This window comes from Anabrus simplex, chromosome 14 (assembly GCF_040414725.1).
Source record: "Anabrus simplex isolate iqAnaSimp1 chromosome 14, ASM4041472v1, whole genome shotgun sequence".
NCBI classification, from domain to species: domain Eukaryota; kingdom Metazoa; phylum Arthropoda; class Insecta; order Orthoptera; family Tettigoniidae; genus Anabrus; species Anabrus simplex.
Window position 1 is genome coordinate 9,835,705 of NC_090278.1, and position 17,420 is coordinate 9,853,124.

At 40.8% G+C, this 17,420-nt stretch overlaps 1 protein-coding gene across 1 annotated transcript in view; it reads right to left on the reverse strand.

Annotated features, from left to right (window-relative positions):
* Positions 1–11,455: 11,455 nt before the first annotated feature.
* Positions 11,456–17,420, reverse strand: part of LOC137503025 (uncharacterized) — a 70,919-nt gene continuing 64,954 nt past the window's right edge. The window contains exon 5 of the mRNA XM_068230403.1: positions 11,456–11,542. Coding sequence (XP_068086504.1) covers positions 11,456–11,542 — 87 coding nt within the window. The remainder of the gene's footprint in view (positions 11,543–17,420) is intronic.

Below are 17,420 nucleotides of genomic sequence, written 5' to 3' on the forward strand. Positions count from 1 at the left end.
TCTTAGAGGATCGAATCAAGAAGGACAAGCCCACGTACATGGCATTCGTAGATCTAGAAAAGGCATTCGATAATGTTGATTGGACCAAGCTATTTAAGATTCTGAAGGTGATTGGCATCAGATACCGAGAACGAAGAATTATCTGCAATCTGTACAAAAATCAGTCTGCAGTGATAAGAATCGAGGGCTTTGAATAAGAAGCAGCAATCCGGAAAGGAGTGAGGCAAGGCTGAAATTTGTCCCCCCTTATCAATGTTTAAATTGAACAGGCAATAAAGGAAATCAAAGAGGAATTTGGAAATGGAATCCCAATCCAAGGAGAGGAAATCAAAACCTTGAGATATGCCTATGATAATGTTATTTTGTCTGAGACTGCAGAGGATCTCGAGAAGCTGCTGAATGGTGTGGACGAAGTCTTGGGTAAGGAGTGTAAGATGAACATAAATAGGTTCAATACAAAAGTAATGGAGTGCAGTCGAACGAAGACAAGTGATGCAGGAGATATTACATTAGGAAATGAAGTCTTAAAGGAAGTAGATGAATATTGTTACTTGGGTAGTAAAAACTAACGATGGCGGAAGTAAGGAGGACATAAAATGCAGACTAGCACAAGCAAGGAAGAGCTTTCTTAAGAAAAGAAATTTGCTCACTGCAAATATTGATATAGGGATCAGAAAGATGTTTTTGAAGGCTTTCGTGTGGAGCGTGGCATTGTATGGAAGTGAAACTTGGACGATAACTAGCTCAGAAAGAAAGAGAATAGAAGTTTTTGAAATGTGGTGTTACAGAAGAATGCTGAATGTGAGATGGATAGATCGAGTCACGAATGAAGGGATACTGAATCGAATTGGTGAGAGGAGATCGATCTGGCTTAATTTGACGAGAAGAGGAGATAGAATGATAGGACACATCTTAGGACACCCAGGACTTGTTCAGTCGGTTTTTGAAGGAAGTGTATGTGGTAAGAACGGTAGGGGTAGACAAAGGTATGAATATGACAAGCAGATTAGAGCAGATGTAAGATGTAATAGTTACGTAGAAATGAAAATGTTAGCACAGTATAGGGTGGCATGGTGAGCTGCATCAAATCAGTCTATGGGATGACGACTCAAACAACAACAACAACAACACAACCTCAAACTCATGTTTTTACCCAAAGGCCTTGTAGAATGGGTACGTGTTACCCCTGTTGATCTTAATTCTTTTGATGTTAAAAGTATTAGACTGTTGAGCTTTTACGACAGTGACTACTACTGGATAATGTTAAATTAGGTTTTGCCTTTCATAGACGTGGAAGATGTGAAATTTTGGAAATGGATTCCTAAGGCTAAAGTTATAGAGAAAGGATGCTCTTCCTTCTGGTGTAAAAATTGAGAGATCCGTCTCCTTGATTGTTTGTTAAAGGGAGAAGTTGCGCTGATGTAAAACTTGCAAATAAGGAACTTCTGGCTCATGGTTTCAACGGTTATTCTCTCAAATTCTGTTACGCAAACCCTCGAGCTAGAATTGTACTTGATCTATTGTTAATTACTTGGCAAAGTATTATGATTTAAAAAAGGAAAATTAAGGAAACAAATAACAAAGACACTTTCTTTCACCTCTGTGATCCACACAATCCCCGAAATAATAATGAGATATAAACCCCAGACCCGTGCTGTTCCTCGGAACGCATCCCATGATGTTCCTCACATAGTGGGTACTAATCTCAGTGACCCGAATCATCCCGTGGTGTTCCACACATAGAGGGTACTAATCACAGGGACCCGTACTATCCCGTGATGTTCCCCACATAGTGAGTACTAATCACAGGTAAACCCCCAGACCCGTGATGTTCTCCGGAACGGAAACTCGTGGTGTTCCTCACATAGTGGCATTAATCACACGGACCCGTACTATCCATTGGCATTCCTCACATAGTGGTACTAATAACAGGTAAATCCCAGACCAGTGGCTTTCCTCGAAACGCGAACCCATGGTGTTCCTCACATAGTGGTACTAATTACAGGCATCCGTACTATCCCGTGGTGTTCCTCGGAACGAAAAACCCACGGTGTTCCTCACATCTTTCTACAAATCTAAGGAACCCATACTATACCGTGGAGTTCCTCGCATAGTGGGTACTAATCACAGGTAAAACCCAGACCCGTGGTGTTACTCGGAACGCGGACCCATGATGTTCCTCACATAGTGGAATTATTATTATTATTATTATTATTATTATTATTATTATTATTATTATTATTATTATTATTATTATTATTATTATTGAATTTCCCATTACAAACCCAATTTTACAAGTAGAGTAGTAGGGATATAGATAGTGAGACTAAGTTAATACATGACAATTCAATTAAAATAGAGATGACTTATAAATTAGATGGAGAAATTTAGCAAACACTTTATAACAACATCTTCTCTGAAATACCATAATGAGAGGTGCTTGGTATTCTATATTACACATGTTTAAATTCATTAATAATTCATATCTACTCCTGTTAAAAATCGGACACTCAAATAAGAGATGAGGAACAGTTTGTTGCATTTCACAGGTACAACTGTAGGGCTTCTGAACACTGATTCCAAACGTCTCGAAGTATGATCCAAACTTTCCATGTCCTGTCAAAAACTGAGCTATAATATGTCCATGTTGCAAAAACCTACTTTGTAGTCTGTCTTGAATATTTGGAAAGAACAACTCCCTTGTTAGCCAGCCATTAGTGCTGGTGATCCATTGGTTGTTCCACATATCTTGTGTATACGTCCTCAGTTCCTTTTTTACATGAGACAAAGGAGACTTTTCATATATCAACAAAGCGTCAGAAGAAGTAGTAGCTGCTTTGGCAAGTTCATCAGCTCTCTCATTTCCTTCTACTCCATCATGACCTCGGACCCTTTTCATGCAGATATGGTTATTGTAGCCTAATATGTGTGATCTTATATTAACAGCTGCCGGATGAAAGTTATATTTTTCTTGGATTGCTCTCAAAGCTGTTTGAGAGTCACTCAATATTTGTGCAGCACAACTGTGTTTTTGAATCCACATAACTGCCGTTCTATACCGTGTTGTTCTTCACATAGTGGGAATTAATCTCAGGGACCCGTACTATACCGTGATGTTCCTCACATAGTGGGTACTAATCACATGTAAAACCCAGACCCGTGCTGTTCGTCGGAACGCGCACCCATGATGTTCCTCACAAAGTGGTACTAATGACAGTGACCCGTTATCTACCGTGGTGTTATTCACATAGTCGTATAAATCACAGGGGCCCGTACTCTACGATGGTGTTCCTCACATAAGGGTACTTATCACAGGGACCCGTACTCCACCGTGGTGTTCCTCACATAGTCGTACAAATCACAGGGGCCCGTACTCTACCAGGGTGTTCTTCACATAGGGGTACTTATCACAGGCACCCGTACTATCCCGTGGTGTTCCTCACATTGTGGGTACTAACGACAGGTAAAATCTAGACCCGTCGTGTTCGTCCGAACGCAAACCCACGGTGCTCCACTAATGACAGGTAAACCCGAGACGTGCTTTTCCTAGGAACGCAATCCATTGGTGTTCTTCACATACTTGTACAGATCTCAGAGACGCGTACTGTCCCGTAGTGTTCCTCACATAGAGGGGTACTAATAACAGGTAAAGCCCGGACCCGTGCTTTTCCTCGGAACGCAATCCCATGGTGTTCTTCACATACTTGTACAGATCTCAGAGACGCGTACTGTCCCGTGGTGTTGATCACATAGTCGTACAAATCACAGGGGCCCGTACTCTACCAAAGTGTTCTTCACATACTTGTACAGATCTCAGACGTGTACTGTCCAGTGGTGTTCCTCACATACGGGTGTTAATGACAGGTAAAACGTAGATCCGTGGTTTTCCTCAGAACACAGAATACGTAGTGTTCCTCTTTTAAAGTGGTGCTAATCACAGGGCCCCGTACTATCCCGTGGTATTTCTCACATAGTTTTATAAGTCTCTGGGACCCGTACTATCCCATGATGTTCCTCGAACGCAAACCCATGGTGCTTCTTACATAGTTGTACAAATCTCAGAAACCCATACTATCCCGTGGTGTTGCTCGGAACGCAGACGCAAGATGTCCACAACCAGATGATGAAACACCCGAGCGAGGTTAGTCCATTTATATCTCCCTGGGATCCTCCAACCGAATCTGGGTAAAGGGTTAGCCTCCGTCATAGTGGTGGGTACTATACATGGGTACTGAAAACCCATAGTGATCCTCGAACATACACATTATATTCCTCAGTTTGTGGTAGGTACTAATCACAAGGATGATGGATCTAAACACAGATAGTTTGGTTCAAAATTCAGCATCCCTGGGTCTTGTACGCTACCCACAGAGGTTTGTGTGATTGGTCCGCGAAAGCTATTTCATTTCGCTCAAGTCGGCCGGTAAATCAGGTAGGACCCACCTACCCGCCACCTGGGACGCAGCAGTGAGAGTAACACCTCTCCCCTGCTACGACAGCGTAGTAGGTTCGTGGTTAATCTGCTGTAATCTCATGTCGTCTATGCCTCTTGGCTTACCGCCCTTACAACAGTCAATTGCTGCCATGCAGAAGAGCTGCATACGATGACTAGACTCTAAATCTTCTTACTGTAAAATTTTGAAGTCTGATGACGAGGTTAACAATTTTCCACGAGCTGGCGGGCAATCTGTTTAGCTGTTACATTCGCATGACTCTTTCTGGCTGTTGGGTCATAACTTAGACGCTTAAGATTCCTCCAGGCTTGCTGGCTACTCTTCCTTAGATCAGTCTCCTCATTCTCTCCTGTCATTAGATATTGGTTTTAGCAAATCATCTCCAGCTTGGACGGTATCGGAGCTCAAATGATCGTTGTCAAAGAGATCGCGACATTTTCTCAATATTTCCCTAGTTTCTGTATACAGTGTGCAGCCTCAGGGAAGCAAGAAACGAGAACAATGCTTCACGATATTTACATAATCATCATGTGATCCAAGAAAAGGCTCTATGTTCAGAATGTTCTCGTCCCATGAAATGGTACATTTCTCCCAATCAGAGTTCTTAAAATGATATCTTCTTCGAAGAGGAATTCAGATTCTATCGATTTGAAGATAAAACGTATAGAACTAAGACGAGGCCACAGAACTAGCTGCAAATAGAGGATTGTGGTGGCGTTTAGTATATGCAAAGCGGGTTGCAGACTGAACGCCGAAAGGCATAACAGTCTATAATAAAGATGTCTGTATGAAAAGGAACTGTCTGCGGTCAGATTGTAGCATATATCTGGCATATAACAGGACGATGAAGGATTGCTCGCCCCACTGATTTCGTCGATAACTGAGATATGTTTGCTTACGCAGATACTGGAAGATATCTGGATTATATTCATGCCTCCATCTGGCAATCTTGAATGATGCTGGAAGTTTGTTATAATGCTCTAGAATTAGATCACAGGAGTCTTCCCATTCTGCCCCATCCTCTCTGCTTCTGTCGGTACCTGGGTAGCCCCAAGTTGTATTATGACTATTGAAATCGTCATCCACAAATTACACATACCGACGCTGGAAGGCTCCACAAATCTAAATATACTACCTGGTGGCTAATTAATTGAGTTCTACTGTGAGGGTTTCAGTGTCATCACGGGAGATATATAGGGCGTTGGATAGCACTGAGTGTGTTCAACCATTAAACGCATGCTATAATTTCTGAACGTCGAAGATTCTATATTCGTTGAGTTCCCCGAATGCATATTATTAGCGTGTGGAGAAAATTGTGAGGGTATATATTCTGCGTTGTCTTTCAGATTCTTAGAATTAAGTGGTGGCAAAAGGGGCTCTGGTTAAGACGCAGCAGGTCGTTATGCTACTTAGGTTCCAAAATGGGTAAAATATAAATATGTAAATAAATTCAATGTTAATTTTAATCTTATACCAGTTGTATAGTATTATTAGAAGTAATTTCACATACCGTACTGTATATGAGTTGACTATGTTTGTAAGATATTATAAGTAGAATTCTGTAAACAATATAAATTTATTAAGGATGATGTGTGTGTTTAATAGAAACAATTATTAGCGTAAATTGTATAATATTGTATTCTAGGAAAATTTTCTTCGTCTCCTGTTAATTTAAAACTTAGTGCTTGACAATAATGTATTTTCGTGTACCATTTGCCACCGAGGTAGGCACCTCATTTGCAAATAAAGAGATTTTGATTTTGAAGTCAATAATAAAAATAAAATTATCAAAATGCAAACTATTATTATGCAAACTTGCGTAAAATAAACCAGTAAACCCATACATGCAGAGGACGACGATGAGCAGAAAATGGGAGATTATAAGAGTTAAATAAGGTCTGTGCATTCCAGCAACTTCTAGAGCGTACTCCGGTGTATTTTGCTATGGGTAGGCCTTATGTGACCTTGTATTATTTTAGTGAAAGTTTGTCACAGTTTCAACTATTAATTTTGTGCTGAGAAGACATGACGCGAAATTTACGATGCTTGCATGTGTTAGAACTGTCATTTTAACAGAAAATGTATCATATATTTCTTCAGGATGGGACGTTAAATTTAGTGCAATTCTCAACGAATTTGTTCAGACGTAATGAGAAACATGTTTGCAGTAGTGCAGTGAAGTTTAAAGGAATCTTAAGTACGTTAATTTGCAAGATATCACGTCTACATACGTAGAATCAGTTATGTATGCAAATTGGAAAGTAATTTGTAAATATCAATAATTATTATTTATTTGGCGTACGGCTACATCGCTAAAACAAGTAATATTTACAATAATAATCTCGTACTAATAACAATAATAACAGTAATAACTTATGGCATCACGCTAGTAAGTTGAAGACAGGGGAGAGTTATATTTTAATCTATCTACGCAGTATAACTAAGGTATTTAGCATAAGAGGTTGCCTGAAGATTTTTTTTTCTGGCAAGGTAGCTAATCATAAAATTCATATTAAATGTTTGGCCTTCTGGATGGTCTAGTTTTTGTACTCCATCCAACAATAGGCAAGAATGAATTCAGTTTCTGGAAAAATTTCAAGCAATTGTACCTAAAACGAATCCAAATCTCATATAAGAAAACCGGATACATGAAAGGACCTACTCGATTCTTACACAAAAAAAAATCTGGTAACTCAGTTTGGCAAAATTACTCAGATAAATTATTTCAAATACGTGGAGAAATCATCCAACCATCTGCATTAACTCATGAGACAAACAGGGAGAGGTTGCTATATTACAAGTTGGCCATAGAATCACGTGGAAAAGGTACAACAAAAACTCAATATCCCGGAACGCTAAATTAAAACATTATAACACCATAATTAAGCGTGAAGCATTACACACGTCAGAAAACTTAGGAAAGATCACTATCCTAAATTATACATACATACATACATACATTATCATTATAGACTGTTATGCCTTTCAGCGTTCAGTCTGCAAGCCTCTGTGAATTTACTAAACGTCGCCACAATCCTCGATTTGCAACTAGTGTTGTGGCCTCATTTAGTTCTATACCTCTTATCTTTAAATCGTTAGAAACCGAGTCTAACCATCGTCGTCTTGGTCTACCTCTACTTCTCTTACCCTCCATAGCAGAGTCCATTATTCTCCTAGGTAACCTATCCTCCTCCATTCGCCTCACATGACCCCACCACCGAAGCCAGTTTATGCGTACAGCTTCATCCATCGAGTTCATTCCTAAATTAGCCTTTATTTCTTCATTCCGAGTGCCCTCCTGCCATTGTTCCCACCTGTTTGTTCCAGCAATCATTCTTGCTACTTTCATGTCTGTTACTTCTAACTTATGAATAAGATATCCTGAGTCCACCCAGCTTTCGCTCCCGTAAAGCAAAGTTGGTCTGAAAACAGACCGATGTAAAGATAGTTTCGTCTGGGAGCTGACTTCCTTCTTACAGAATACAGTCGATGGCAGCTGCGAGCTCACTGCATTAGCTTTACGGCACCTTGATTCAATCTCACTTACTATATTACCATCCTGGGAGAACACACAACCTAAATACTTGAAATTATCGACCTGTTCTAGCTTTGTATCACCAATCTGACATTCAATTCTGTTGAATTTCTTACCTACTGACATCAATTTAGTCTTTGAGAGGCTAATTTTCATACCATACTCATTGCACATATTTTCAAGTTCCACTATATTAGACTGTAGGCTTTCGGCACAATCTGCCATTAAGACCATGTCGTCAGCATAGGCCAGACTGCTTACTACATTTCCACCTAATTGAATCCCTCCCTGCCATTTTATACCATTCAGCAGATGATCCATGTAAACTACAAACAGCAAAGGTGAAAGATTACAGCCTTGTCTAACCCCTGTAAGTACCCTGATCCAAGAACTCATTCTGCCATCATTTCTCACCGAAGCCCAATTGTCAACATAAATGCCTTTGATTGCTTTTAATAATCTGCCTTTAGTTCCATAGTCCCCCAGTATGGCGAACATCTTTTCCCTGGGTACCCTGTCATATGCTTTCTCTAGATATACGAAACATAAACACAACTGCCTATTCCTCTCGTAGCATTTTTCAATTACCTGGCGCATACTGAAGTCTGATCCTGACAGCCTCTCTGTGGTCTGAAACCACACTGGTTTTCACCCAACTTCCTTTCAACGACTGATCGCACCCTCCTTCCAAGATGCCAGTGAATACTTTGCCTGGTATACTAATCAGTGAGATACCTCGATAGTTGTTGCAATCCTTCCTGTTCCCTTGCTTATAGATAGGGGCAATTACTGCTTTTGCCCAATCTGAAGGTACCTTAACAACACTCCACGCTAATTTTACTACTCTATGAAGCCATTTCATCCCTGCCTTCCCACTATACTTCACCATTTCATGTCTAATTTCATCTATTCCTGCTGCTTTATGACAATGGAGTTTATTTACTATCCTTTCCACTTCCTCAAGCATAATTTCACCAACATCATTTTCCTCCTCCCCTTGAGCTTCGCTGTTCACAACACCACCAGGATGATTTCCTTTTACATTGAGAAGATGTTCAAAATATTCCCTCCACCTCTCCAGTGATTCCCTGGGATCTATTATGAGTTCACCTGAATTACTCAAAACACTGTTCATTTCCTTTTTCCCTCCCTTCCTAAGATTCTTTATTACTGTCCAGGAAGGTTTCCCTGCTGCTTGACCTAGCCTTTCCAGGTTGTTACCAAAATCTTCCCCTGACTTCTTGGATTCAACAATTATTTGTTTCGCTCTGTTTCTTTCATCTACATACAACTCCCTATCTGCCTCGGCCCTTGTTTGGAGCCATTTCTTATAAGCCTTCTTTTTACGTTTACAAGCTGCTCTTACTTCATCATTCCACCAAGATGTTCGCCTTTTCCCGTCTTTACACACAGTTGTTCCAAGGCATTCCCTGGCTGTTTCTACTACAGCATCCCTATATGCCACCCATTCACTTTCTATATCCTGAACCTGCTTAATGTCTACTGTTCGAAACTTCTCGCTAATCATATCCATGTACTTCCGTCTAATTTCCTCGTCCTGGAGATTTTCTACCCTTATTCGTTTGCAGACAGATTTCACTTTCTCTACCTTAGGCCTAGAGATACTTAGTTCACTACAGATCAGATAGTAGTGTGTATCATCGAAAAATCCCCGGAAAACTCGTACATTCCTAACAAATTTCCTGAATTCGATGTCTGTTAAGATATATTCTATTATGGATCTGGTACCTCTAGCCTCCCACGTGTAGCGGTGGATAGCCTTATGCTTGAAGAATGTATTTGTAACAGCTAAACCCATACTAGCACAGAAGTCCAGCAAACGCTTCCCATTCCCATTAGCTTCCATATCTTCCCCACATTTACCAATCACCCTTTCGTATCCTTCAGTTCTATTCCCAACTCTCGCATTGAAATCGCCCATTAGCACTATTCTATCCTTGCTGTTTACCCTGACTACGATGTCACTCAATGCTTCATAAAACTTGTCAACTTCATCCTCATCTGCAACCTCACATGGTGAATACACGGACACAATTCTAGTCCTAATTCTTCCAACTGACAAATCTACCCACATCATTCGCTCATTTACGTGCCTAACAGAAACTATGTTCCGTGCAATGGTATTCCTGATAAAGAGCCCTACCCCAGACTCTGCCCTTCCCTTTCTAACACCCGTCAAGTACACTTTATAATCTCCTATCTCTTCCTCGTTATCTCCCCTTACCCGAATATCACTTACTCCTAGCACATCCAGATGCATCCTCTTTGCTGACTCAGCCAGTTCTACTTTCTTTCTTCCATAAGCCCCATTAATATTGATAGCTCCCCATCGAATTCCATTTCGTTCACCAAGTTGTTTCCAAGGAGTCCCTCGCCTGTCAAATGGGAGTGGGACTCCGTTACTACCATAGGTCCGAGGCTTGCTTAAAATGTTCTGAGCTCGGTAAATTCATGAAGCAGGATGCTGCCCTACTTGCACATAGTCCAAGTGAGAATCTCTCCTCTAACGGGTTATGGACCACCGGTGGATTGTATAGTCCTAGCCGCCTGAGCACAAAGAGGACCACGACTCAGAATATGTCCGAGATGCCCACTCCCATTCCATAGCAACTGGTATCCCGACCTTCAGGACAAACTTACTAGGCCACTCAGCCGTTGCCCATGGTTCACGAACAAGGACGTGACTACAGTAACCCACAAACATGAACCATCCTAAATTATCAAATAAAAAAAGAAAGAGAAGTCCTCAGGGTTTGATTGAACGTTATAGCTAAAAGTTAAAAGGAATTATTTTCACAGGTTTTCATGAATTTATTCTAATCACCGTCTTCAACCTGTTGTTTTGGTTCATTAAACGTCATTCATTTAATTTCAATAACACTGTTTTATGTTGTGTAATTTTACGCCCTTAATTCACTGGCACTTGCAGTCCTCTTGTTCTGGAAGGTCACTTTGGTCATCAGGCACGTTCAATTAACTTCAATGAGAGGTCACTTTGGTCATGAGGCACGTTTCCTGAACTTTAAACATTAATGCAGTTGGTGACCATGATATCTCAGTGATGTGAATTCGAGGTTACTCAGATTCAATTGAGGGTCCAGGTATCTCGTCCCATGCAGATGGTCAGTTAGTGGATGGCATAAATTCAAAAGGTCTGGAGATCACTTCCTGATATTTATTTACACATTAAAAAATCGGAAGCATAATGCACAGTTGCTTTGGAGGCGAACAGATCGAATGTCATGTTGTTGTTTTGTACTTGACCACAAAGTGGTTTTCTGTAAATAGCCCTTCAGGCTTTCCTTTGTGCTGGATATTAATTTCAACCTGAAATCGTCCAGCCGCAGCGTTATATTAATATCACTGACTGCAGACCACTGTTTATGGCCATATTTGAAAACACACCCACCTTCGTATTTCATTGTTTTTCTATGAAAAAATATAGTCAGATTATGTAAGCTTTTAATTTATGTAGGCCAAACTCGATACCCAATAGTCCTGCCTGGAAGTGACGAAGAGCCATTAACACCACCTGAGACACAAGATTAAACAATTTATGCTGAAAAACTGGAACTGTCAAAGAGGGTTCAGTACTCAGTATGTCTCTTCAACACTTGCAACTTTGTGATATAAGAGATTTTTCCTGACTTTCTCATAGCTTCATTTCAGAAAAGAGAGTGGCCAATTCTCTGCCACCAGGTAAACAAAATTGGAGAAATTTAAGGGCGAGTATACTGCAGCTGTCGACATACGATTTCTTACTTAGACGCCCCTTCGAAAACTACGTGATCTTCATGAAGTTGAACATTCATTATGCACTTAGAACCGCTTGACAGGCACAATATTATCGTACAAGTGCCGAGGGAGCATGTACAGTTTTGAGCTACTGGTCTACACAGGTGTGCTCAGTTTTCAGCAACAATTTCTTCAATTGCATACTCTATTATTACTTGATAGGCACTTATGAATCCCCTGAATTGTTTATTCAAAAGTTTAAATATTTCTTTCCTGCACTTCTAGTTCTTCACCACTTGTCTTTGCTGTATGATACTTCTGTGTTCATCCGGATTACTTCTTCTCCTCGCATCTCGACGGCCCCCTTACGATTGTCAATGAGCACATTTCTACTTTAGTCCGAAAACAGAAAAAGGGTCGTCCATGGTTGAGAACAAGCGGATGTCATATACCTGTGATTGGTGAGGAGATAACACATGAAATGTCCTTTGCTCTTTTCGCAAACGGACCTGGCATTATGTTACCTGAAGATTTTCTCTCAAAGAAAATGACACAAAGGGATGGACCGCTTCCCGCTCTACATCATGAGGTGTGCCGAGAAAGTGCCGTTCTTGCAGAAGAACTTCATTATTTCTCTGCTGTGTGTGAACGCATGTCCCTGGCTACATCTCCTGAATTAGAGGTCTTGTGAAACTCGGAACTCTCGTGCAGTAGTTAGTGGGACGTGAAGCAAAATAACATCACAATTAAATCACGCAGGGCTTCATCACGGCGTGACGTAACGCACGTGCGCCGTCCCACCTGTGTGCACCGACAGCGTGGTGCTGCATGCGAATGATTTACCACTAAAAGCGGAGCAGTGCAGCATCTGTCAAGTGTGGTTCACATGTGCATGGTTAAGTTACATGATGCTCTGAACATTTTATCGCACTACTCGTGTGTGTTTAAATCGGAACTGTTAGAATACTTCCTGGCTGAACATTTGCCACAGACATTACAGCAGGATGGCCCCTGACCTGTGTGATACCGCACGTGAACTGCTAGGCTGGTTTTGATGCCGAAGAATTTTCCACATATATTCTTGCAATAACACTTATGGCCGGTGTGAGTCAGCATTTGAACTGCTGGGTTGCCATTCGGGAAGAATGATTTGCCAAAGACATTGCAGCAGTATGGCTTATCGCTTGTGTGAGTGCGCATGTGGTCTGTTATATGGAATTCATGGCAGAACGATTTCCCACATATATTGGAGCAGTGTGGCGTCTGGCCTGAGTCTACATGTGCAAAGCTTTGTTAGGTTTTCGTGATTGAGGATTAGCCACAGTGTGGCATATTTCCTGTATGAGTACGCATTTGACCTGTAAGATAAACTTTCTGGTCGGATTTCGCACAGACGTGGCGGTAGTGCTGCTTATCGCTAGTATGAATACGCTGGTGAGATGTTAGATGGGCTTTTTGGGTAAAAGATTTCCCACAGAGAATGCAACAGTATTGCTTCTCGGTTGTGTGAGTACGCATGTGAATTACTTGGTTGGTTTTGGTCCTGAAGAATTTGCCGCATGCAATGCAGCAGTATGGCTAGTCGCCTGAGTGTGTCCGGATGTGAGCTGATAAGTTGCCTTTTTCAATGAATGATTTTCCACAGAGATTGCAGCAGTGTTGCTTACGACCTGTATGAATACGCATGTGACGTGTTAGATAGACTCTCCGGCATAAGGATTTCCCACAGACGTTGCACATGTGTAGCTTATATTGTGTGTGAATATGCATATGATCTGTTAGATGGACTTTCTGCCTGAAAGCTATCCCACATACTATGCAACAGTATGGCCTTTCGCCTGTGTGAGTACGCATGTGTTTAGCTTGGTAGGCTTACTTGCTGAAGTATTTGCCACAGATATTGCGTACGTGAGGCCTCTTCGTTGTGTGTGTCCGCATGTGATTAGTTAGACTACCTTTCTGGATGAATGATTTGCCACAGACATTGCAACTGTGTGACTTCCAGCCTGTATGAAATTGCATGTGGTTGTTTAAGTATATTAAGTTCCTGAATTTTTTATGACATACTGAGCACTCCTTGGCTAAGGGATTTTTATGTAAAGCATTTATTGCAAAATCCGCACACTAGAAGTGGGTGGATCCTGAGGTGTTCCGACACGCTGCTTCTGCTATCGAAGAGCTTTCCGCAGTGATCGAACTTGAAGGGACGATCATCTTTGTGTCTTTTCAGATGTCGCAAGAGGCCCACCTTCCCAGGCAGGACTTTACTGCACACATTGCAACTAAAACAAGGTGATTCACCATCCGGAGGTTGATGATCTCTATAGCTCACCTCGGCTATCGACCTACAGTAACAAATTAAAACCATGTGACCAATAGTTCAACAGCCAACTCCACTGCATCTCTCATACAAAGGAATTCTTACTGGACATTCCAATCACACATTTCCGTGCTGAGAGCCCATTATTCATATATATAACATTCCTGAGAGTATGCATTTTCTGAGGTCAAATTCTGAGCATAGACTTAAATTTCAAAACCTCTCACTTGTTTCGAGGATGTGTTGCGTCTTATCCCTCGAATCACGATATCACGTGCAGAAACTTGTCACGATTTAAGAATGTACGAGTTAATAGACAACCTCATTTAAAGAATGCATGACCGGGCGAGTTGGCCGTGCGCGTAGAGGCGCTCGGCTGTGAGCTTGCATCCGGGAGATAGTAGGTTCGAATCCCACTATCGGCAGCCCTGAAAATGGTTTTCCGTGGTTTCCCATTTTCACACCAGGCAAATGCTGGGGCTGTACCTTAATTAAGGCCACGGCCGCTTCCTTCCAACTCCTAGGCCTTTCCTATCCCATCGTCGCCATAAGACCTGTCTGTGTCGGTGCGACGTAAAGCCCCTAGCAAAAAAAAGAATGCATGAGAAATGGTCCAGCCTAAAAGGAGAAATACAAGTACTTTAATCCGTCTACCGCACCATATCATTTTATGGTACGTTTACTTTTCTGATGTCTTCACGTTCCTAGCGAACTCTATTATCTATCAACTATTACTCTTTACCCTGATGTGTCGTTACCACTATGTAATCCTTCTCTATTCCGACAGATGGCGTCATATACGATAGGATAGGTCAAAGCATTTCTTTCTGCCCCGTCTTGTGGGATTATCTTTATGATGGATTTTTTGAGAACCTTTCGACTTGAGAAGATGGAGGGATTCGATTTTCAAGTCGCTTTAATGGCTTATAAAAGATATCTTAAGAAATTCAAGATGTCTTTGGACACATCTCAACCTTTTGAGTATGCTGTTTGCTTATATTATCGAGGTATTTATTTTTCTTTAATCTTCTTTTAGTTGGGTAATAAAGGCTTCTCTCATTACGTGTTTTTCTGATTTATTCGTGTGTTAACCTTGATTTCTTTTACTGATTCACTATGTTTATTTTGAGAATAGAAGGTAACACGAATTCATGTGTATGTATGAGATTGTCTGCTGTGTGCGACCGAGACCTTTTACCCATGTCGCTTTATTAACATTCCGCTTGAGCTCATGTCCTATTATTTTATCGCGTGTGTTGTATAATTCATATCCATTTCATTGATCTGGTATGAATTCAAGCTAACTACGCGTTTTGCCTGCTTCTGTGTGTTTTGGTGTTAAAGACACTCCGTCTCCTTTGATGGACCACTTTCTGGATCATTCTGTCTGAGCTCGAGAGCGGTTGTTTATTTATTATGTGCTGTACGTCGACACTCTTATATGTTCCTTTATTTGCGACAACCTAACCTCTTGGTCTCTGTGTGAGCGTGGGTGGTTCCGACTTTCGATTCGTGCTACCTTTTGTGCTTAATTTACCTGTTTATTGATAGTTTCATATCGCCGTCATTGGCTTTCCTTACTTATTTTCTAGTTTAATATGTTTTATTCCTTGAGGGTTGCCTTTCCATATATTCTTGTTGTGTTGGGTGAAACTATGGTAACCGCCCCTTTTGCTTTTTCTCTCTGGTTGAATTTTAAGAGCTCGGTGCACCCTTCCCTCTTCTCTATTTATGCTCTTTTTACTTAATGTTATTGTATTCTCGGGGATGTGATTATTATTGTTGAGAGTCTTGATGCCTTGACGGTAGAATCGAATGAGAGTACGTTATGATGTGAGGCTATTACTCTCTAATCTTATGATTGTCTTGACCTGACGTGCTATAAAGAAATGTTTTGTACCGTCTAAACTCATATGCTTCAGCTAATTGGTATAGATACCATATATTTATGCTAAACTTTTCTTCACGTCCTTTACGAAGGTAAGCGTTTGCGAAGGTATTATCACCATTGTGTCTGGTGTATTTTAATCACGGGCCACATATTATTAATATTGCCCATTTGATTTTCGGCCCCCGTTTTACTTATGCTATTTTCTTTTGATTTTATTTTCATAATAAATTTAAGTTCTTACCCTTGTCACTGTTATGTTTTATTTTCTTTGCGTCTCTTATATGTTTCTTTTACCTATAAGAGGCCCAAGTCCAGTTCCTGGCAGTTTTCTTTTCGCTAGATTTGACCAAATCCACTGCACTGGGTCTTCGTCGTATCCTTAGTGTCAGTTCATCCGGCACACATTTATCTATTGAAATCAGTATATGTCTGTTCTCCTACATAAAGGACGTCATATGCTTTGGAGTTTTGTTCTTGTTGAACCACTCTGCGCTTTGTGGCAGGGAAGTAATAATTTTTGTAAAAGCCCTTGTTGTTGAGGTTGTTTAAGAGAATCTCAGTGTTGTAGATATTAATAAAATTAGAACAGTAGTTGCTGACGGTCAGCGAGATTGCTGAACCATGGCTAACATTTTATGAATGTTATTCTATCACACAAATATACATATTGCATTTGTACATTGTTATCATATCAGTGTTGCATTCTATTACGTCACTGTGTAGCTTTGATGTGCAATCAAACAGAGCCAACCTACATATAGGACGGTAGGTTTATACAAGGACGTTCATGCTTGCTACCATGTATTACATCGGTCTACGTTTTAATTTATGTCTTTAACACAAGCCGTATGCAACGTGGAATCCACTCATCCTGATGAAATCCTGTAAAAGCTGAAATATAACATGTACATGGCGGCTCTCTTCCTAACACTGATGCTGTCTTTCTCCTCCAGGTACTGTTCTTATAGACATTACGAAGGCAAGAGAGATTATGGCTTTGGTGGTAGTGTTTTATTACAATGCTCTGATATCATGAATTTGAACCCAAACGCAAGCTATCATGCCCTTGAATATTCTTACAAGTATTCCTTTAACAATACGGCTAGAAAGAACATGGAAATCAAGGCATGAGCCGAAATTCGAGAAGACAAGACCTTGAATTGCACCGTAATGGATATTGCTGCTATGTAAAGGAAGAAATGAGATTCCATTTATTTCAAAAGATCACGGACAACGTGATTATTTTTAGTGGATTGATAACATAGTTGGATAGCATTCAATTCTGTGCATGCCTCCCAACCGCAGAGTGATTCAACATATTCTAGGAGAGAAGGGCGAGGAATACAAATTTCTTGGTTAAACGTGAGATCCGCTTACAACTGGCACATGGGAAAAGTCGATCACGCAGGCCACAGTATACCGTAACATGAACTGGTACTTCCCAATTCATCCTGTGTGTACTGA